At 41.3% G+C, this 24,181-nt stretch overlaps 1 protein-coding gene across 1 annotated transcript in view; it reads left to right on the forward strand.

Annotated features, from left to right (window-relative positions):
• Positions 1 to 5,743: 5,743 nt before the first annotated feature.
• lamc3 (laminin, gamma 3) overlaps positions 5,744 to 24,181 on the forward strand; it is a 128,896-nt gene continuing 110,458 nt past the window's right edge. The window contains exons 1-2 of the mRNA XM_074617126.1: positions 5,744 to 6,295; positions 15,463 to 15,767. Of these exons, the coding sequence (XP_074473227.1) occupies positions 5,908 to 6,295; positions 15,463 to 15,767 (693 nt within the window). The 5' untranslated portion in view covers positions 5,744 to 5,907. The remainder of the gene's footprint in view (positions 6,296 to 15,462; positions 15,768 to 24,181) is intronic.

The following is a 24,181-nucleotide window of genomic DNA, read 5'->3' on the forward strand; positions in this document are numbered from 1 at the left end:
CGGCCAAAATGCCGAACTCGAGGCTTCAAAAAGGCAGTCCACAAACCAATGAGTGACGTCACGCTGACTACGTCCACTTCTTATAAACAGGCTGTATGTTCTCAAGCTGAGGGCGATATATTCTTAAGAGCCAGCATGTGAAGGGGAGCCTGTTGAATCACCTGTTTTCTGATCTAGACATCCCACAAAAACTGACTGGGTTGTGTTATTTCGCAGTGAGTTTTTCATACTGTATGTCCCCTTTAAATGCCCTAAACAGAGATGTATCAGTTTACAGCGTAACATCATGATGCCTACCTTTTCGGTAGCCTACGTAAAAGACAGTGGCTATGTGTGAAATCACTCAATACTCACTTTATAGAAGACTATACTATATAGTGAGTTCACCATTGTGTAGTGATGCCTGAATGTACAGTGAGAATTATTATGCCCTAAATAGTAGACACAAAGTATCCCACAATACATGGTGAAAAGTAGTGGACAACCCTGGTCACTAACTGAGCACTTCATGCATTGCGCTGAAGGAAAAATAGCGGATGAGAGGAAAGAGAGCAGCGTTGAGATAACTCAAATGTGTTGTGGCGTGAAAAAAAAATTATTTGATGTGAGCAGTGCAACGCATCACAACACAAACGACCACAATGTACTTTGTATTTATTTATTTATTTGCGAAAATATGGTTATTGCCCCCACATTCACAATAGCTGTTAATTCTTACCTTTCACAATAAAAGCCTGAGACATCACTGCTTACCCGGGGGAACTTAAATTCACTCAGAACATTTCGCTAAGAGACAATAAATCACAATATTTATTATGGATGGTCTACCAGCAGACGTTGATCTAGTTCATTAACGGCACCGGGAAAATGACCTGAGAAGTGTCTGAAGGTGTTTTTTCATTTTGCCGATGAGCTCACTATATAGTCCTCTACATAGAATTCCCTGGGAAGTGAGAAGGGAGTAGTGAATGAGTGAATGATTTCGGACACAGCCAGTGACAAGAGAGTGTTTTGTCACACTGATTCAGAAGCAGCGCAGCTAAGACGTACGTGTCTACATTAATTTCTGGTATCTGACATGTGACTTTCAAAGAGAACGGCTTTGTATGAAGTCAGCAGAGGGATTTTTGACAAGCTGAGTCCCGTGCTCGGAGTGTGTGGTCTAATCTTCTGTGCAGACTTGTGGTTGGCTTGTCTGAATGGGAACAAAACAGCAGGGGTCCCAGGCAGCAGTATACCCTTGGGTGCTTTGCAGACGTCCCCCCCCCAGTTTCTGCAGGCCCCATGCTGAGCTCATTCAGCCAACTCAAATACCGGCCACAATTCTGAAGTCAAGAATATGACTCCGTCTGTTGACTGAATTTTCTTTGGAAGAATTCGATTCTCCAGCCTCCTGGATGAGTCACAGGTAACGTCAAAAACATTACTCTCTGCAGATGAATTCTCCAGCGTCATCCTGATTCAACAGACCTAGACAGGCCGACTCATCTGCAGCTGCCCTCAAGAAAAACTGCACTGCCAGTTTCTGATGTATAATAACATTTCCCACATCTCCCTTCTTTGCTCGGTGCATACAATTCTCTGTTTGCATTATTGTTCAAACACGCTGTCATCCCATGCAACAGTTGTGTTCTCACATCCTGCACGTGGCATACAGGTGGTGTAATAATCAACCTGCTTCATGAAAAAGAAAAGTCTGTTTGCAGAGACATTCGATTCTTCATTATTATGGCTGATCCACATACAGCCAAACATATTTGACATCAAGCCTGCTCTCATCCAAAGCCAGCAGAGGATTTCACTGCAAATTGATGCAGCCCTTTTTACAATGTCCCTGCCTGAGTACTGATGGAGCCCCAATAAATCAAGGCAATCACAAGGAGATATGGCAAAGACTTTGCCGTAAATCCCACAGGAATCATAAATGTACAGCATCTACACACGTAGGCAAAGTTGTTGGTACCCTTCCGTTAAAGAGAGAAAAACCCACAATGGTCACTGAAATAACTTGAAACTGACAAAAGTAATAATAAATAAAAATGTACTGAAAATTAACTAATGAAAATCAGTCATTGCTTTTGAATTATGGTTCAGCAGAATCATTTTAAAAAACAAACTAATGAAACTGGCCTGAACAAAAATGATGGTACCCTTAACTTAATATTTTGTTGCACAACCTTTTGAGGCAATCACTTCAATCGAGTGATTTCTGTAACTCTCAATGAGACTTCTGCACCTGTCGACAGGTATTTTGGCCCACTCCTCTTGAGCAAACTGCTCCAGCTGTCTCAGGTTTGAAGGGTGCCTTCTCCAGACTGCATGTTTCAGCTCCTTCCACAGATGTTCAATAGGATTTAGATCAGGGTTAGAAGGCCACTTCAGAATAGTCCAATGTTTTGTTCTTAGCCATTCTTGGGTGTTTTTAGCTGTGTTTTGGGTCATTATCCTGTTGGAGGACCCATGACCTGCAACTGAGACCAAGCTTTCTGACACTGGGCAGCACATTTCGCTCCAGAATGCCTTGATAGTCTTCAGATTTCATTGTACCCTGCACAGATTCAAGACACCCTGTGCCAGATGCAGCAAAGCAGCCCCATAACATAACCTAGCCTCCTCCATGTTTCACTGTAGGTACAGTGTTCTTTTCTTTGGATTCTTCATCTCTTCGTCTGTGAACATAGAGCTGATGTGACTTGCCAAAAAGCTCCAGTTTTGTCTCATCTGTCCAAAGGACATTCTCCCAGAAGCTTTGTGGCTTGTCAATATGCATTTTGGCAAATTCCAATCTCGCTTTTTTATGATTTGGTGTCCTCCTGGGTCGTCTTCCATTAAGTCCACTTTGGCTCAAACAGCGACGGATGGTGCGATCTGACACTGATGTACCTTGACCTTGGAGTTCACCTCTAATCTCTTTGGAAGTTGTTCTGGGCTCTTTGGTTACCATTCGTATTATCCGTCTCTTCGATTTGTCATCAATTTTCCTCTTGCGGCCACGTCCAGGGAGGTTGGCTACAGTCCCATGGACCTTAAACTTCTGAATAATATGTGCAGCTGTAGTCACAGGAACATCAAGCTGCTTGGAGATGGTCTTATAGCCTTTACCTTTAACATGCTGGTCTATAATTTTATTTCTAATCTCCTGAGACAACTCTCTCCTTAGCTTTCTGTGGTCCATGTTCAGTGTGGTTCACACCATGATACCAAACAGCACAGTGACTACTTTTCACCCTTTAAATAGGCAGACTGACTGATTACAAGTTTGAAGATACCTGTGATGCTATTTACAGGACACACCTTAGTTTAACATGTCCCTATGGTCACATTATTTTACATCTTTTCTAGGGGTACCATCATTTTTTGTCCAGGCCAGTTTCATTAGTTTGTTTTTTAAAATTATTCTGCTGAACCACAATTCAAAAACAATAGCTGATTTTCATTAGTTAATTTTCAGTACATTTTTATTTATTATTACTTTTGTCAGTTTCAAGTTATTTCAGTGACCATTGTGGGTTTTTCTCTCTTTAACGGAAGGGTACCAACAATTTTGCCTACGTGTGTAAATGTCCACACTCCATGTCTCTCTGTGTCTCATCTGTTTTCATATGACTTTCTTTTGTTGTTCTTCCTTTTCTTCATTCCAAACACTCCCATGTTGACGTTGATCCAATCATCATTTTAAATTGTACTAGCGCTGATTTGTGCTGTCTCTGTAAATGTTTACTGGTTTTCTGGGTGATGGTGCCAGACTTCTAATGGGATTCAGTAAAACCATTCATAGAAAGAGGATTAGAGTGCACAGCATTACACATCAGTGGTTGTGGCTCTCCACAACCACTTGTGGGACTTGTCGTTCCACTTTGACACTGTAGTTGGCACTGTGTCCAGACTCGTAGAGCAAGCAGGAAGCCACCTGGATAGTTGAAGTAGAGGTTACACTCCTTCCTATTTCTCTGCACAGTGTGAGTGTTTGAATAAACATACTTGAGTTCACTACAGAGTCTTTATTTTGAAACAGCAAAACAGAATACATTGTGATGTTTGTTTTACATATTGTTTTTTACATAATGTCCTGCATCTACATATTGACATTTGTCATCCACAAACAATGAGCAGATGAAGATAATGCAACTTCCAACTGATTAAAAAACTGTTGGTTACACAGACCAGGACCAGATCATCAACGAGGAGATGAGCCAACACGTTCTCATCACAACTTGTCACGTATCGCTGCTTTGTCATGCCCCCTGGGGTCATGGCCACTTTATTTTTGGCATCAAAACCACTATAGTTAAGTTTAGGAAAGCACCTACATGTTGGGCTTAAAACTACTATGTTTGTACAGTGAAAATAACGCTGAACGGTGTGAACACGGGACACAAACGAACAACTGATTGTAACATGAAAGTGAAACTTAACACACGGGACTGTGGAACAGTGGGCTTCTGGATGAGAGCCTTGTGTTTGTTGGACCCACCCGCCTGGTGTATCTGACATACCGGTGCTTAAGGGTGCCTTGTGCGGCGGTGATGAGCACCGACGGCCGTGACACAGCCTTGGCTGTTTGACGCCCTGTGAATGAGAACGGGCTGTTTTTTATGTGAATGTGGATCTTTCAGATCAATTTTAGGAGTGCCTATGGTTTGCATGTTCCACATGTTATCGTAAGTGTGTCATACAATGTGGGACTAGGACTCGGTCTCGCCCTTGGTCTTGGTTTCAACCCCTCAAAGTCTTAGTGTGGTCTCGGTAAACTGTAAACTGCTGTAATATATAACACGCTAGCATCCCCCACCAATAGGCCCATTTCACAGCAGCCATTTGACATGTCATAGCAGAGTAGACACAAGTGTAACTGATAAAAGTAATTAGGGTCCCATTCTATTTAGTGTTACAGCCATTCCAGTGAGCCACCATACACAATACTAGAGCCCTGGTACACCTAAATGGAACGGGGCCATAAGTAATGCTATTGTTTACCTTTGTTTACCTGCCATGACATGTCCAAATGGCTGCTGTGAAAAGAGCCACCAGGTAATCTGTTTGTATTGGTGCTGACCTACAGTTACTGGTCATAGTTTCACCTAACTAATCAAACAGTGGTGGATGGCTTACACAGGACCCAGGGAAGTCCGTATGAATGACAGGGATATGCAAACCAGTCCTCACTTGTCATGGTGGCTGGGCCTTGAGCGGATCTTGCTGAAAATGCAGTGCAGCTGTTCCACTCCTCTATTTGTATAAATAAATTGTCCCTTTAGGTCACAGAACTCCCCTGAGCGACATCCCTTTATGGAGATGACCCGCGCCTGCTGAAATATTCCAGACAGTTTTAGCACCTCCAGTCTTCCACTGTGAATCACTACAGTCAGCATTTAGCAAAGCATCCTGCTGTGGGGCCAACTGCCAAGTGCATTTATCACCGTATCGGCGATATTTTGCGTTCCTGTAAGTGGTGAATGCAGGTGCTTTGGTACTCACTACCTCAATGCCCAGAGGTGTAACAACCTCGCTGCAGTATTATTTAAAGATGGTATAGAATGTGTTTTTCCTGTAAAATGACATTATTTTACCCAAGTCTGCTTTACATCTGACGCTAATTGTGGTGCGGTGCTTGCGTTGACCAGCAGGTGGAGGAGTTTTCGTGGGCTGCTCTACCCTCCATCCCCCACCCCCCGTCCCTCCTCTGTCTGTCTCATGCTGCCCCTGATGAGAGGAGTTCCTGCACTAACTTCATTCCACTCCACAGAGGGAGAACATATGTGGAGACTCACCAGAGAGTAGACACACAAAGCTCTCACACTGGACTTGTTTCATGTTGTTGGATTACTTCTCTCATGTGTTTGTGTCTTTGCAGGAGAGTGTATGAATGTGAAAGTTTGTGTGTGAAGTGTGAATGTAATTTTAGACATGGATACATCCTCTGCTGTGAGCTCTCTTCTCCCGGCCCTTCTACTCTCTCTCCATCTACAATGCCACCTCCTTGTTTGGGCCGCAATGGACTCCTGCTTTGATGAGGAGGGCGCCCCGAGCCGTTGCATGCCCAAGTTTGAGAACGTGGCCTTCAATCGCACCGTGGTGACCTCAAATGTGTGCGGCTCCCCGCCTGAGGACTACTGCATGCAGACTGGCTCAACGCGCTCATGCCACCACTGTGACGCGTCAGATCCGGACCTAAGCCACAATGTGAGCCTCCTGACTGACTTCCACAGGAACGAGGAGCCCACGTGGTGGCAGAGCCAGTCCATGTACTATGGTATCCAGCACCCTAACTCTGTCAACCTCACCCTCCACCTGGGTAAGAGCACAGCAGCAGTCTGACCCCCACAGTTCTTCACTTTGACTTTCCTTAACTTGCAGTGTAGTTTGTGGCCAGGCTGAGTGATCTAGGTCAAGCATGTGTGTCCTTAGGGTTCAATTATGGTCCTATAATGTTGTATATAATCGTTTTAAAGTGCTTGAAAGCTTTTCATGTGCACTGCATTTGCTGTGTCCCATAATAGAACATGCATATCAGCAATATATTCAACGCTCTATTGAATGCAGATGTGAAGAGTCTGTTGATGGGATTTCAGATGAATGCATGTTAGCCGACACACACACCGGTTGAGATCACTTTTTCACCTTTCTTCTCTGTGCAGCAAGTATCTTAATACATTACTGTGTGTACTGCAAAGTCCATTGATGGGGAAATCTTTAATACAAACCAGCTGTACTGCTTGACAACACATGATTTGTATTATTCAGTCGCATGCAGCTCTGAACTGTCTTCATAAAAAACACTTTGGCCCAGACATGGCTTAGACTTGGAGTGTTTGCGAGCACGTAGCCACAAGGGCATGTCTGAGAATTTGGTTGGATTTAAAGTGGATGAGGAGGACACACACTTGCATCTGACATGCCGAGATAGCAACTGAGTGATGGCCCAAGTTTACATTCAGCCCACGTACCACCACCGTATTGGTGATGAACCCATCCGAATGTGGCTGCTACAATACAGTCACAACTCAAGCTGGTTTTTTAAGGTATGATTGGGCCAGAACTCAACTAGAATACAGCCACCACACACAGCCTTCATCATAGATCATACAAACATGTTTCCTGCATGATTTGACATGCAGACCATAGCCAGAAATCAACCTTTATGTAACCATTTTAGCTTGAAATCCTCATTTCACATTATATTACATTACAATTTCAACATCTTCTGCTGCAGGCTCAATTCAGTGTTTTCATCTCAGCAATCGTCAGATTTTACTGCAACAAACATACTGTACAACTGACAGTAAATGAAACCGAGACCACTTAATATTTCCAGAGAAATTCCAGGAAATAAGCAGCTGGTAACCTGCAGAAAAGCCCCATGTTTGGCAGGAATAAGACTATGATAAGGAAAGGAGTACCAACTGAAGTTAGTCAGGCATTTACATAAAATGGATTTGGAATTCAAAAGATTCGCTTACTTTCCAGGGAGGTAAATTTCATTAACCCCCCCAGCCAGAGTCATTTTTTGCATAGCCAGGGACTTGGTCAGCAGGTCTGCTGTCACTTGAAATTATGCAAATTTCCCCTGTACTTCGGTGAAAGTTTTCACAGAACTTTTGGAGAGAAATCCCCCAGAAATGCATCTTAAATCCAGGTACCTTTTAGAGTTTTTGAAATGTAGTCAAATACCTAAAGAGTGCTGCAGGGCTGATGTATTTTTGGAGGCCAAAAGGACTCATTCCTGCAGCACATTATACTGCAACACTCTTACTGTCAAAACTCAATTAACCAACAACTTACAGCTAAATATCTAAACAACAAACAACTTGTCTTGGCTGGAGCAGTTAGCAACATGTATATAGCTTTTTGCCTTTTGCATTTGCAGTGGTTTTATTTGATACAACTTATGATACAGCAGAAGGCATGAGTGCATGAGTGCATTGTTGAGTAAATGTGTGAAAAGGAGAGCTAAATGATTTGGGGGAAAAGAAGTGGCTCGTAAATTGCAATATCTTATAATATTTAGTAAAATGAGCCATGCTCTTAAAGACAAATTACTTGTTGATATAAATCATGTAAACAGAATGTTTCTCCAGCATGAAGTGGATTTTGTGGCAGTAGTTTAATTAGAACACTTTTCTTTTGTTCAGCACTTGAGAAGCTTGACTAACAGTTACTCACGTACTGTAAAACCTCTGGCTTCCTGTGATTAAGATAAGGAAAGGTTGAGGCTTGGTAAATAGTTGGTTTCAGTGAGATCATATAAATGTTTGAGGTTAGGATATGGTCATGGTAAACTGTGAAAACCATCAGTTTAAATAATGAAACTTCACTTCACTTGAACTGAACCTGGGTCTCCCCGGTTCAAAGCAAATATAGTAACCGTGCAGCACTTTTACCACGCTGTATTATCCCTGTGTTAGTAATACAAGTTTTTAGGATTGCCTCCTTCACGCACTCTTTTCCTTTGAGCAAATGCATTTGCCTCACTTTTTTGTACACTGCGTACATATTTGCATTTGAAGACATTCCTCATTTCACAAAATTTTATGAGACCAGCTTGAGCCATTAGCATCATTATCCCATTACCATGCGGCACAAAACTGCTGCAATAAAGTAACAAAGCACATTTGTCACTTTAACTGAATTAAATTGTGGCGATTAATGCTGTGTGTGTATGTGTGTGTGTGTGTGTGTGTGTGTGTGTGTGTGTGCAGAGTGTCTCAGTAAGGGCGTACACAGGATTTTGGGCCCCTCTGAAGAATTTTGCTCTGGGCCCCCTTTATTATTGAATTAAATGAATACTTATTAAATACTAATGAAAACTAATATTTAGTTTGTAAATAGTAAATCTAATAAATTTAATTTATTCTCAGTTAGAGGTTGAAATCAACATTTCCTGTGCTGTTTATTCTGTCTAGAATTTATTCTAATCTCAAAGAAATAGTTCTACATTTTGAGAAATATGTTCATTGGCCTTCTTGTTAGATGAGAAGGTCGATTCCACTTATTTACTTACAGTATTTGTCCATTGAATATGAAGCTGGAGCATAAAAACTGGAAACTAGTGAAACAGGTAACCGGCTTTGTCCAAAGGTTAAACATATTGCCTAGCAGCACCTCTAAAGCTCACTATAGTTCAAATGTTATATCTTGTTTGTTTAATACGTTGTCTTCTGGAGTCTTGCTGTCACCATTTGGCAACACACCATACGTTGTCAGGTAATCAACCTTCTCACTCTTGGCGAGACAGTGAATGAATGAGCTTCTAGGCTATTTTCCCAAAAACTTAACTTTGCCTGACACTTGCCAAACAGAAGAAGTAATCCATCATCGTGAATATTATTATTATTATCTCAATGTCATGCAAACTGTGTGGTAAGACAAATGTTGGTCGATAATAAACTGCTGGCACGGTGTGTTCAGGTACTGGTGAAAAACTAGGAAAACAATACACAGGAATTTCTGCCCAATCTTTGATTGACAACTCAATATTGCCCATAGGTATGTATGTGAGAGAGAATCTGTTACCTTGAGGCAGAATAGTGATCTGTCCAGGTTGTACCCTGACTTTGCCCAATGTGTGCTGGGATAGACTCCACCCCTCCCTGCTCTGTGATGTACAGCATGAGTGTATACAAATTGTTGGATGGATGGATATTCATAATGTCTGTGCACCCTCTCCACCTACGACTAGGCTACTGCAAGTAAGAATACTAGACATAAATCACATCTAGGGGCACAGTTTGGATTTTAAAGGTAACTACATTGGATTGATTGACAGCTTGTCTAATTGGTAGCAGAATCCTGTTGAATTAAATGCAATTTAAAGCAGTGGTTCCCAACCTGTTTCCCCTGACTAAGTGACATTTTATGGATATTTCATATTATATTCAGTGCATAACAATAACAGTACAGAACAACTGATATATGAAACTATACAATTAACAAATAGTGAACGCAATAACTGCAGGGAGTTTGTGTAAAATGAGAAATTTGGATGAATTTTGTGCAGGTTATTTCCTGTGAATATTGCGTCATTATTTTTAGGGAGTTTTAATACAGTTCTTTGTATTGTGTATTTTATTTTATTATTTTTAACTATCATTCATACTTGACAAATTCAGTGTTTTCTTCTCCCTTCACCCTGGCCATTGTTCTGTTAGCTCTTTGATTGTTTAAACGTTTCTAATGCAGGCTGTTGATCAGAGAGGGAACGCTCTGTGAATATAGCTTGCAGTGGTGTACTGTAACAAAGTAATAATACTTTGTTACAGTAATTAAGTATTTTTGGGAGTATCTGTACTTTACTTGAGTTTTTATATTTCTGTCAACTTTCACTTTTACTCCACTACATTTCCTAAATAAAACGTGTACTTTGACTCCGATATATAAGCATCTTCAGTACTCGTTACAATTGCAATCAAGCAGGTTTGGTGAATCGGGGGTTCCAGCTTGCAAGTGACATAATTTACTCAAGTAATATCATAATGGGTGTTTTTAACTTCTACTAAAGTCAGTTTCTGGTTAGATATCTGTACTTTTACTCAAGTGTGGCTTTCAGGTAGCTTCATCCACCACTGATAGTTTGTGTTCAGACCTTATCATTTAAATAATTGTAGTTTTCTTAACAGAAACCAATGAAGTGCTGAGATATAGGCCAACTGTATATATTTTATTTTTTTAAGTTGTCTTGCACCCTTTAAAATGAAGAAGGCTTTGCTACCCCCCTGTGACACTTTGGTGACCCCAGTGGCCAGGTTGAGAAGCAGTAATCCCCTCTTACAAGACAAGCTGTAAACACAACACAGACCTTTTAAGTTGACGCAACTTGTTAGCAAACAGTTTCCAGCATTTACGGAGCAACATTATCATTCGTTTGGCCGTAGTGTTTTTGGACAATGTTAGTCCCGTAATGAATCTCTTTTAGCTTTGTTGGTTTTGTCTTGTTTCTCATCTCCTCCAACTCCTGAGGGAAACATCTGGCTCTGTAGCTGCTAGCTCACATGCTAACGTTAATACACCTTGTTAACCAGCTAACGTTAGCTAACTCTGTCTGCACTTTAAGTTGCATACAGTGGCTTTTAGGGCTTTTAGCTAAAGCAGTTAGAGAGAGTGAACCAAAATAGTAAAGTTGAAAACGGAAAACGAAAATAATGAGTTTAAAGATGCTCTAAAGCTCCAAGTCAGGTGAAGACATGCCATAGCAGGGCAAACACATTATGTCCCTGGTATTGTCCGTGCTGGCTCACTGGGGGACCATAATTAATTGTATCAATTACACCTGTTTACCCTGCTATGGCATGTCAAATTGCTGTTGTGAAAAGGGCCTATCGACCTTTGCCATTGCCATTTTGTTGCTAGGGCAACAGCTTTGGTCCAAGTTTACTTCCTGTCAGCTACTGCATTAACAAATATTGCAACAAGAAATACAAAGGGACACAACGGCTTCGTCAGAAATAGCACACTATGCACTACATACTCAATATGTGTACTATCGTTCAACATACTTTTGTGTGAATAAACAGTAGTGTATATCTTTTCAGACGCACTGAGCTGTAATTTACATCGTCACTTCCTGAGAGCCTCCTTGCCGGTTGGAGACGTGTAACCATGGTAACCCATTCCAACCTCATGTGACGAAAACGACGGTTTGTCAGAATCAAAGTCTGAATTAATTTAAAATATATATTAGCATTATTGATGTTACAGAGCTGTCCGTCAATGTCCATTATTAACATTGTTGTTACTGCCGCATTGCATTGTGGGATATGTATGCTGCTATAGTGTCCAGCGTTGCATACCGTTACATTTCACTGGAAATAGTATGCAATTTGTCTAATATCGGTTTCATACTAAGGTTTCAGGCATACTCCAATATCTCCAGACTGTCATAGCGTACTAAATAGCATGTTAGTGTGGAATTTAGGGACAACCAATGTTTACGTTGTCAAGTCTGAAAAGGTCTATTGATTACAATTGCTGTGACTAAGGTTAGAATCACCTTAACTGTATGCTCTGTGTATAAAGGTGTGTGTTTGGACTTCCAGCAATCAGTCAGTGAAGACAGTTCCTTTTCAAAAGTAGAAATCTTCTTGACAGGTCAGATTTCCTCCTCCTCCTCCCTTCCTCCTCCTCCTCCTCCTCCTCTGTAGGTGCCAGTGAAGTGGGCGCTTCCCATCAAAAAGCTCTTCTTCAAAGGAACAAGAGACAGGGACAAAATGATGACAGAAGTTGAAAATGTCAGAGCTTTGACCGTAGACGAACTGTTATATCACGTGTTCTGAAAGCAAGAAGAGCCTCCATCAAATGGAGAATAAGGCTATTGATTTCCAATGGCAAGGAGATGTCTGGCTGTGTTTTGAGGCTTTGTTGTTTATAATCTCCGGTTCTTTAGGAGAAAGGCGCCATTTTCTGCTGCAGAGGTATGTTCTGCGTTGTCTGGAGGGTTTGTTATTCTTCAAACAATCCCAACACCCACATGTCTGTCTCCCTCAGACTAAATTGACCTTTGCTCCTTCCTGCCCTACTCCCAAACATGTGTTTTTTTTTACCTGATACCTTTGAATTATTCTAGCATCCTTAAAAGAGGCATGAATATGTTTTCATAACACAGAATTTGAACTGAATATCCCTAAATTTGGCATGTGTGGCATCCCTTTGGTACTTTTGAAAGCTCTGTGATCCATCTGGGTCGCTGGTGGGGGGCGTCTTCGACATGACTGTTTTCTTTTGCCTCTCCAAACAAAACAAGCTCTCTCTGAAAGGCAAATGCTGGGATGATAAACACAGCAGTGGGATGCAGGGACACATATTGCAGCCAGGTCAGAGTGGCTCTGTGGAAGAGTAGAAAGAAGAGGGGGAAGTTGGGCTGCTTCAAGGGGAGTAAACAAAACATAACGAGGAAGAAGGGGGGAGAAAAAAGAAAATGCTGGGCGGTTTGCTGGTAAGGAATTGGGGTCAGGTTTTTCCCACAAAGACTTGGTGAGACACACACACACACACACACACACACACACATTCAAACAGCACACATTGATGTCTGCAGCTGGTTCTCATTCAGTGTTGTCAAAGACCAGCAACATCCTGTCTCAGATGTAAAACAATGATAAAAAATCTGCCACAGTTGGCATGACGCTCTCACAGCCAGATTATTGGCGTGCATATGAGACACAATTCTTTGTAAAGAGGCTATTATATTTCATTTGTAAACTTTGAGAGGCAGCATGATTAGAAGATACTCTTCCGTGTATTTGCTGGTGCTGGTCACAAAATGGGAGCTTGGAGTAAACAGATTGTAAATATTGAGTCTACAGTACTCGTGCTGAGTTTAGTCTGAGCCTGTCTCGGTCTGGGCAGACGAGAGCAGCTGTGTTAAGTTGACATTAATGACTCAGAGTCGGGTCACACGATGTACTTCTGCAGCTCCCAGCCTTTACCCTTAAAGTCTGTGTCCAAATAGTCATTTTATTAGTGTGCTTGTGCGCAACATGAACAGCTTTGGTTGGCTTTGTGATGCCACCAGATTCTGGATCAGCCCTGTAAAGTCACACCAGGCTGGGTTTCTAAACTAATTTCCAGTGCTCAAAGACCTGTCGCTTGGCGAACAAAGAGAGACTTCTGCTTCAAACTGAGCTGTCCAAACTGTGAAACTCAATGTGTGAATTCTATCTTAGGGTGTATTTCATCTATAGATATTATGTATTATAAGATTTAATAGCAGTTGTGCCCACATTAACTCTGATGAATACATAAAGTATGCATTCCTGAAAGTGGATGAATCACGAATCATTAAACATTATGCATAACAACATACAAATATCCTTTGCAATTAGTCTGCATTTCATCACGGGATATCCAACAAATGTTTCATCTTCTGCCTCTTTTATGTTTTTGCCTCAGTCCCAGCAGGGCTGAGCTCACCTCATGCAGGGAGTAAATGAAAGCTAAATGATCCTAGGGCTCCTAAAGGAAAGATACCATTAGAGATTGCTGCAGAGACAGAGCTGCCTAGATCTGACTTGGCAGAGAAAAGCAACAGATGTCATTATGGCTGTACCAGTGGATGGCATCCCTCTATGAATGTGCAGAGAGGCTGAGACTTAGTATCTAATGATGTAGAAAAAAATCCCCAAGAGTGCAATGAAGAAGCCTGTAAAGAGAGTTCTACATGTTACTCCTCACTCTGGTCTCAATATGACTTCAGTTAGTGTCTGCCCAGTTAATCCCCTGTAACGCTACACAACATTTGGCAGATTCTGAACGTGTGTTCATATTCAGGGTGCATAACTCTGCAAGCCTCCCTGATATTGCTCCAAGAGAGTGTCCACAGTGAGTAAACAATGGGAGGGAATGACAGCACTCAATCAAAAAGAAGCATTGCTTTAGTGTTTGCTCTGAGATTAGGGAAGAAGATGTCAACTTTCTTACAAAACCAAATAAGGACAACAGCAAATCAACCTTAGTTTTCCACACAGGAAACATTATAAAGCAAAATCACACATTATTTCACAGCCATCTGAGTAAGCTATGGAAAAAAAGATGCCAAAATGCATTCTTTCCTCTCATTACCAGGGAGACTCACCCTTCCACTTATTATGCACCTTCAAAAATGACTTTACAGACATCTCTACAGTTACAATGCAACTCCAATTACAGTGCAACTTAGTCGGATCTGCTAAATCCCCCAATACCAACTCAAATGGAAATCTGGGTACGCTATATCTCCTGCTGCAGATCTTCTTCCAGATGAGATTGTGCTCTGAAACCCATTTTCCTTTTTCACAGATTGAAGACGAATCACTGTTTTAGGGGAATACAGATCTATGAAAAGTTTCACTTCTCTTTCTCTCTGTTTCTCCCTGTGCCACCAAATGGCTGATGTACCACTAAAACCTCACGTTAGATACATCAATCAATGATATGTTTAAATCTGAGCCATACTCAGCCTCTCATGACACTCATTAGTGTTTTGCATGTTTGACCAATCACTTTTCTATTGATTAGATCTGTCGCTTTCCTGTCGCACCTCAACCGTTTCATCAGACTACCAGTGACTCGACAGTGCGAGCACTTTCCCCTGTGGTTTTGCACTCATTGGCCTATTCTGTTCTGCAGTTATTATAAGAATAAAAAGACATTTTGTCTCTTTCCCTTTGACCTATGTTTTACTTTTGGGGCCTATTATGATCTGGATAATGAGAAAATAATCCTGGGTATTCTTCTACTCCTGCAGGAATGACATTCATTTACCCTGCGTAGAGGCACGGGAAATGAAGCCTATCCCCCATTGTTTTCCTTCTTTCTATAATGCAATTATGTCTTTTTTTTCCTTTGCTCCTGGGCCCTAAACTATCACCCCACTGTATTTGTCTCTTACATAACCAGCCCTGATCTAACTGTGTAACTACAATAGATCCAGTTCCAACAGTAAGTCTTTCAATGACTCCACTCAAAGCTAATCATATCTGTTTTCCACAGGGAAGGCTTTCGAGATAACCTATATACGACTGAAATTCTACACCAGTCGACCGGAGAGCTTCGCCATCTACAAGCGCACTGAAGAGGATGGGCCCTGGTTGCCTTATCAGTATTACAGCGCCTCTTGTAGGAAGACCTATGGGAAGGATGCTAAGGCTTACATTCGGCCAGGAGATGATGAGAGGAATGCTTTATGTACTGATGAGTTCAGTGATATCTCTCCGCTCACTGGAGGAAACGTGGCTTTCTCCACCCTGGAGGGACGGCCCAGTGCATACAACTTTGACCAAAGCCTGGTGTTGAAGGTGAGGGCACATTTTGGTAATTACTGTATATTTGTATACCTATTATGGCTATGATTCTTTTTCCCCCACATATATTATTAGCTCCACTCAAAGTGATTTTGCAGAGAGAGAACAACTAACACACTTAAACTAATAATACAGATAGCTAAGGAAAAAACAGTTACAAAAAAATGCTAAATAAATATTTCTTAGAAAAGACAAATGTTTTGTGTAGATTAATCATGAAAAAACATATAACTGATTGCTTCTTTTTAATGAATTAAATTTAAAAATCTTGATGCCAGTCCGTAATGGATGTGTGATGTTAGTGTTTCCAATATTCTTTCCATATTCTTTTTAAAAAAAACTTCTGGAAAAATAATGTCTCAGTTTGACAACGTGAAGAATTTTCTTCAAAAAAGGGTTATTATTTACCTGTAGACACAAGGGCTGCACTCATCACATAGTTAGCAGGTTGTAGCAGCGCCGTGCAGTCAATGTTTCCTGACTTAAGCTTACACTTTTACACAAACAAACATACCTTAGCTCTACACATATACATGCATGCCTTCAAGCCTTTTTCAAAGCAGCTGAAGGGAATCTAAAGTTAGCTCTGATTAACATTGATGAAGCTTTGAGTGGGCTGTGCTGAATTAATGGCAGCCTCTTGGGGGAGAGTCTGGGAGGGGTGGGCACAGTAAAGCGTGGCTAAAAATGAGTAAATAAAGTGCTTAATGCAGCCACTCCTTTTTCTTTGACAGGGTTGTGAATATGCATGTGTCCATGCATGTGCTCTGCATGGCTACTTCAGTGAAAGGCTTTTCTCTTCATTAATTACTGAGGATCTTGGCTGTCGTGTGTGAATATATGTTTATTTCAAGGTCTCAGCATTGCTTACAGCAACTTATAATTGACCAACATATACAGTAAAAGTAACCTTGTCACAACAAATTCATTTAGCTAATTAGAGCAGAGATTGTACAGGACCATCTACTGAAGGAGGATATATCATGATGATGATACATACAGTAATAACACCTAAGCAGATGGAACATGAGTATATGTGGCCAAATATAGGATGTCAAATTAAGATTGTCCAGCATCAAAGAAAAGAGGTATTGGAAGCAGGCAAATTACTATCTAAACCAGCCAGCTGAGTCTCAATCAGATGCAGAAATCTACAGCAACATTTATTCTGAGACAGTTGCTTATATTTCATTGTCTTTGTTCAACTTTAAAATCGATCTGTGTATTCAGACAAACGCAAAGGGAATTTTAGAAGCGGCACTATTGCATACAAAGTCAATGGGACACAGACGGTCTAGTGGTAAAATTCAAATCAGAATCAGAATGGTCTTCTTTGCATTGTTGTTTTGATGCATAACAATAAACATAGTAAGAGAAAATAGAAATAAATAGCAAGTACTGCAAAAGTGAAGAAACATGAATATAGAAGAGAATAAATTATAATAAACATATGAAAAAATACTACAAAAATATGTTTAATATATCTGTTTTAAAATGAACGAGCTGTACAGGAATGTACAAAATATTCAGCAGGGTATGTGAAAAAGGAAGGAAGAGTAATCACTCTTTAGATTACGTTCAGTAGCCGTGTTTCCATTCATTGTTAAAGCGAGGGCTGGGAGGCGGGCTTGAAGGAAACGTTACTGCGCCTGCTCTATGGGCCTGATGGATGCCGAAGATTGCCGGAAGATCTGGGTAATTTTATACTCCGAAGTCAAGCTTTTTTGGCTGCATGCACCACTTTCATAGGAATGACCAAGGCCCCGCCTCTGACGCTGTATCCAATTCTCTTTATACATCCATGATTCAAGCGCTACGGTGCTAGGTACTGGTAACCCAATTTGTGTGGGTCCTATATGCCCTGATCAATGGGCTAACCTGACCCTAACTACTCAAGGTCAATGCCTAACCTCAACCAGCTACGCGGGGCAGGTCTTACGCGTCTTGCCAAGAAAAGCAGTGGGATTCATAAATCGAGCGTAGCGTTAGTTCAGGCAGGCCACGATGTCAAGCTCTGCTCATACAACGGCTATCAGCTGATAACAGCTGATCTTAAGCCTGCCCAATCAGCTGATGCATCAGCTGACAGATCAGCTGATTCCTCTTTATGCATTCATTGGTAAATTTCATACAGGGCGCCTTATTTAAGCTGCTTCAGCCGGCCTACCGTTGCTGCTTCCTCTACAAGCCGCTCGCAAGCCGTCCCAGAGCAGAGCCATACCGCCAAATTTAATGTATATATTACTGCAAATGGAATAAGTGTCTTTGACTAAAGTGGTCCTGACTGAATTACATGTAAATGAGCCCCAGCAGGATCCATGACGAATGAACCTCATTCAAAATCTAAGTTATTGTTTCTCAGTAAAAGTCCCACCACCACTTCCATAACTTGCTATCACAGGATGTGGACATACTGTATCGGCCTCCCACTACCCGACTGTTTTCATTACGCATTTTTCCACTGTCTCTTACAGTGCTATCTGCATGTTGCTATTTTTATTCCCTGTCTCTACAACAACAACAACAACATCCTACCATGTAGTGGACACACACCTTCAACAATAATCTTGAATTATTTCAGGACCTATAGTCCACAAAGACCAGTCCCCAGTCACGGCCCCCTCGTGTTAGCTAATGATAACATGTTCTTCCATCTGACCTTTCTCCTAAAATGTCGTGAGGAAGTAGGTCTGGCAATGACTACCACCTCTGTAAAGGAAGCTGTCCTCCTCCACATCATTAAATCAGAAGAGTAAGGGTGTCTTTTGGAGGATGTGTGGAGGATATGCAGTGTAACCCTGCATAATCAGAACCCGCTCCCAAAGAAAGAAACCATCTTCCAAAAGGTAATAAAGTAGTAATGAGGGGATGTGTTGCTCCACTCATCAGTATATTTGCAGTTTACTGTATATGGCTGTTATATATCCATTTAAAGGTGATTTAGCTATAGCACACCCAGATTCCAGTATTCCTCTCAGCTCACTGTTGATGTTTTGAAACTCAACTATGAATTATGTTGTTTTTCAAATCTCTGAATGCAATGTTCAATGAAAAGCAAACTGGAGCCTGACTAAGAGCAGATCAATTGCATTTTGTCTGCCATTGCTAGTGTATTTGAATATTGTTTTATTCATTCCCTTTAACAAAATATAATTAGTTTGTGAATAAAAGCTGTTAGATATAGAGAGGTTAGATTTAAATTAAATTGTGACATGAATAAAAGCTACTTACATCTAATCTTCAAGTAATTACTTTTACAGAAATATACAGTAACTGATGAGGATTTATTGTGGCACTATCCTTGTTTTATTTGCACTCTTAAACCTCCCTAAGATGTGTGATTTCAAAAGCAGAACAGTGTGTTGCAGCTGACAAGCCCTTCGGGCTGCATATGGTATCTCTGCCTGCACACATACCTCTACCCCACCCCCAACCCCCCCCCCCCCCCCCCCCCCCCCCCCCCCCCCCCCGCCACCCTAACACACATGCTTTCTGTGCCGGATGCTGTCTTCTCATAAAACCTCCTCTCCCATCAACACTTTGAATGGGTGACATCTCTGCAACCTCCCACAGAGTAGAAAGAGGCAGCTTTCCTCAAGAGTGATCCCATTTTAAACTGGGAAAAGATGGAGGATGGAAAGACAGAAGTGGTGAAGCCACATCAGCTCTCAAGCATATGCTAAGCTGCAGTGAGGAGCAGGATAAAGACATTTTCTCCTCATCTCTACTATGCGAGGTCCCCTTGCGTCTACGAGTGAAAATAGAAATGAAATGCACTATTGGATTAGCTTTAGTGTTGCTATGGGTTGTGCACAGCCACATTGTGTGGCAGGCTACTGTCAGTAAGGCCACATATAGCCGCATGAAAGAGGAACCTGCACGCAGGACAGGATTTGGCTCCTGAGCTGAAAGTCCACAGATTCTACTCTTATGGACTTGCATTCATATTTCTTATCTGTCTCGCTAGGACAACAAAGAAAGGAGAGTGAATGAGAAAACATATTTACTGTATGTGGCTTACGGTCACTTAACCCACTGTCAAAAAAAGACCTCTCTAGAAGTTTCCACAAGCACAAGGATGTTCATCATCCCCTTTCTTCCTGCTCAGTGTGCATTACTTTGCTCCACTTCCTGCGCTGGTAGTTCTACTTTTTTTTTTTTTTTTGCAAGAGAGCAGTTATAAAATGCTTACAAGAAAAGGTAGCAGCAGCCTGGTTTTCTACTTCAGAGATTATTAAACGTCTTTTTTTCTGATTAATCCCTTCACACTACCACTGTGCTATTCCGGCCTCTCTATCTATCTGTTATATAACTCTGGACTCTGGCAGGCTGGGACAATAGCAAACTGGAGCCCAGGCTTGTAGGACATACAGGATTGAGCTTGGATGTGCTGAAATTTTGTAAAGTGAGCATTATGGTTTCAGTTGGAAATACATGCTCCAGGCATGAACAGAGCGAGAAATACATCTTCTCGCCATGAAAGGATTATGTTGGATTAAGGAATTAAGGGCCTAAGATTATGCAAAGAAGGCATGGGTAGAAACAGATAGTCTGAGAGTCAACCATAGCATGATAGCAAGAAGGGGCATTGTGGTCAGGGTGGCCTTGATCTGTAATGACCCGGGTTCAGTTACAAGTCATGGAATTGTTTTTGCAAAATTTGAGTTGTGTTTTTTTGTCAGAGAACTTGCACAAACCAACTGGACTGGGTTATTTATTAACCCCAAATTAAATGAAGTTGATTTATGCTCAGCCGTTTGTTCATTTTTTCAGCTTTTCACACAGGGAAAATGTGAAGTTTGTGCTGCTGTCACATAATTCAGTGGTGACATGTAATTCTGTCCACAACACACGGAATATATCCCATAACATTCTGTACACTGGAAGGTGTAAAACAAGAGGAGGACATTTTGGGTTTGAAGCATTTTGAGCAGTGAGATCTACAGTCTCATCATGAGGGTAAATCACTTTATGATGTGCAGTGTTTAGTACTGTGCCCTATAAGGTGTTATCACACGTTGGGTGGAATGTGAGAGAATCACGTTAAAGGTCAGTCCACCTAAAGTGAGCCTGGGCCGAAGTTGTGGCTAACTTCGGGGCTAACCCCTTCACTTCAATCAGCAGGTGGCAAGCAAGACATGAGAACTTGACTTGGGTCTTGAGAAGTTGTAGCATTCATTCACAGACACATTTCCTAAAGTGTACACACACTGCACTGCTACATTCACAGCTTTAACATTACTGTTCATACTTCATACTCACCGTCACACACACGCTCTCTCTTTCTGAGTTATTCCTTAAAGGGGTTTGTTACTTGTAGAACACATTTTAGTTTAAAAAACATCTTAAATACATTAAAAAAAAATGCATAATACATTAAATCCCTGATGTTTAGGCCTGGGGGGGAGTCACCTTACAAGACACAAGCGGACATCCTGGTTTGGTGTGTTTTATGCATGTTTGTTATCCCAAGGGGTTTGCTTGAACGAATATTCGAAAGAAATGAATACCCAGCAAATGAATATCTGAATAGTTGAATATTGGGGTCCAGCCCTCCAAATGATCAAAGCATTTAGCCACACTCGTGCCGTTGCTCTAGGAATGGCAATGTCGGCTGGTCTGTCCACCACTTTGGTCCAGACTGAAATATCTCATCAACTATTGGATGGATTAGACATTCATGGTTTCTAGAGGATGTATCCCTTAGGACCTTAGTGATCCCCTGGCTTTTCTTCTAGTACCACCACTATGAGGTTGACATTTGTGGTTTTGAGTGAAATCTCAACTCAAGTCTCAACTATTTTATGGATTGTCGTGAAATTGATTACACACATTCATGTTTATTATTGTATTAACTTTAATGCCATCATCAGGTTGAAAGTTTTGTCCAATGCTTTGGTTTTAGCACTGCTATGCCTATGTGCATCTGTAGACTATGTAGTAGACACTAAGGGATGCTCTTCATGTGGACCCCGGCACTGAACTTTTGTCTGGACGGTTGGAGTTACTGTTGTAGCCTACTTGAAGGCCTTCTCTTTGGCAATCTACAGTAGCATACAATACAGGCGTCTGTGTCTCAGAAGTAGAATGGGTGGTCCACCAATCGGAAGGTCGGCGGTTCGATCCCCGGCTCCTCCAGTCCACATGTCAGAGTATCCTTGGATACCCAAATTGCTCCTGCAGGCTGTGCCATCGGTGTGTGAATGAGTATTTAGAATAGATCCTGATGGGCAGGTTGGCATCTTGCATGGCAGCCTCTGCCATCAGTGTGTGAATGGGTGTGAAGCACTTTGAGTGGACAGAAGACTAGAAAGGCGCTACATAAATACAAGTCAATTTACCGGTGTGTTGTTCCAAAATGAACATAATGTAATTTCAACAGAAATAACAGGGCAACTTAGTACCTGTTGAATCTTTGAAAGACTTCAGTGACTTCAAATTAGAGTTTTCAGTGGCTCTAAAAGCACTTCCATTAACACAACACACCACCTCTTCTTGTTCTGGCTCCTGAGGGGTGCAGTGCGGTTCCAATAAACACCCTTATGACTCAGTCTATTGAACTGGTTTTGCTTTTTACACTTCAGAGGACTCATCCTTAAAGTCTTCCATCTGTTTGTTTATCGGAGAGAGTTTGATTCCCAGGTGTGTCTGTCCACAGCTCCAGCTTGTCCCTGTCTCTTCTTGTCCAGGTCAGCAGCATCACAGCTTTCACTCTCTGAATGAGGAACAGCAACAGTCTGTTCCTCAGTCAACATCTCTGTGATCATTGCTGCTGTTCTGTGTATGTGGAACCAGCGTGACCAGCTGGATGGAGAGAACCAAATCAGTGAATTAATGCATTAGTCAGTGTGTGGGGAAAGCTCAACAGTATAGCACATGTCTGCCTGTAGCTAATTCTGTTCTCTTCTATAGGTGGTAGTTCTCAGAAGACTTCATTCAGCACTAAACATCATGTAATATTATCTATCCCAGGACATCAAATCTTTCCTGAGGTAAAATGTAAAATACGGTTACATAAATGACTACCATAAAGTGCTGAATAATTTATTGTCTGTGTACAAAGTAATTAAGATCACTATCACAACTCCCTATCAGATTTCATATATTCAGATGTGAAAACTGATGTTACACATAAAATAATCATGTAGAGAGAAAAGAGTATTTCCCTTTTGAACAACTTGATGTGTAGACTGCATCCGATTTAAGCACTACTGAAGTATAGATAGACATGACTGAACACAGCCTTTATTATTGCTGAATACACATTATTATTGAATTCATGTTATGGAAGCTTAGCAATGACAAATGCATTCAACTCAAAACAACATAAATAACCACTTACCAGCTAAGCAGGTTATTATATAATTTGCTTCAATTAAATAAAATAATGACATTTATTTGCACTGTTAAATGAGTTTCAGTGCTGCTTTAATTTCAACAACTTTAGCCAGCAATTGCTCCTGTTGATTGTAATTAATGTATGGAAATATACAAGCCAAGTCATTCTTTTATTTTCTAGTCAGTCTATTCATGGGTTTCCCTTACCTTACCTTAAAAAGCTTTCTTAACAACAGGTAATAACAGGCTCGTTGGAGATGAACCGCTCCTCGCTTGGAAAGTAGAAGTGATCAGGCGGCAGCCGCAGGGGGGGGCGGAGACTGAAAGCTGCGGTCTAGTCAGACAGTTTCCAGCCGTTTCCAGCAGCCTTCAAAGAGTTTACAGGAAGTCACAGGATCTGTAGGCTACTTGTAGTTTTCAGACCATGTTGGATTTATTTATATTTGTTTGTAAATCTATGTGGAAATGTGCGTGTGTCTGGCATTGGATTCTATCCTTTATTCTTTTTATGTCCGCCTTGTAAAGCACTTTGTAATGAACACTCATTTTGATAAGTGCTATATAAATAACCCTCATTATTATAATAATTATTTCTATTATTATCATAATTATCAACTACACAAGATGTGTTTGTTAACAGTTGAAACCTTCATTGCACAACATGAGACTAATACAATCTAGCATTAAATAGTACAATTACACAGAAAGTTGTGACTTTTCTACAACACGTGGTGTTTGCTGTCAACACTAAGAGACAATCAGCTCTTTGATCAGGCGACAGCCAGGCGTTTCCCATAATGCCCTGGGTCTGGCAGTCAGTGGAGAGCAGCTGCGGCGCCTGGCTCTAAAAACTGCGGCCGCCTCGATCTTGTGAGGTTATCGTTGCCCACGTGTGCATGACGTCAGAGCGAGTCGGACACAAATCTAACCGGCATGCATTGCGCGGCGATCGCCGGTGATCGATTGTGTGCAGGCCTGGCTCATCTCCAACCTGCCTGTTGTAATATTTCATTAACCTTTTGAACCTTTGATGTTTTCTTTTCATGGTGAGGCCATGTAAATAACATAAT

This window comes from Sebastes fasciatus, chromosome 19, assembly GCF_043250625.1.
Source record: "Sebastes fasciatus isolate fSebFas1 chromosome 19, fSebFas1.pri, whole genome shotgun sequence".
NCBI lineage: Eukaryota > Metazoa > Chordata > Actinopteri > Perciformes > Sebastidae > Sebastes > Sebastes fasciatus.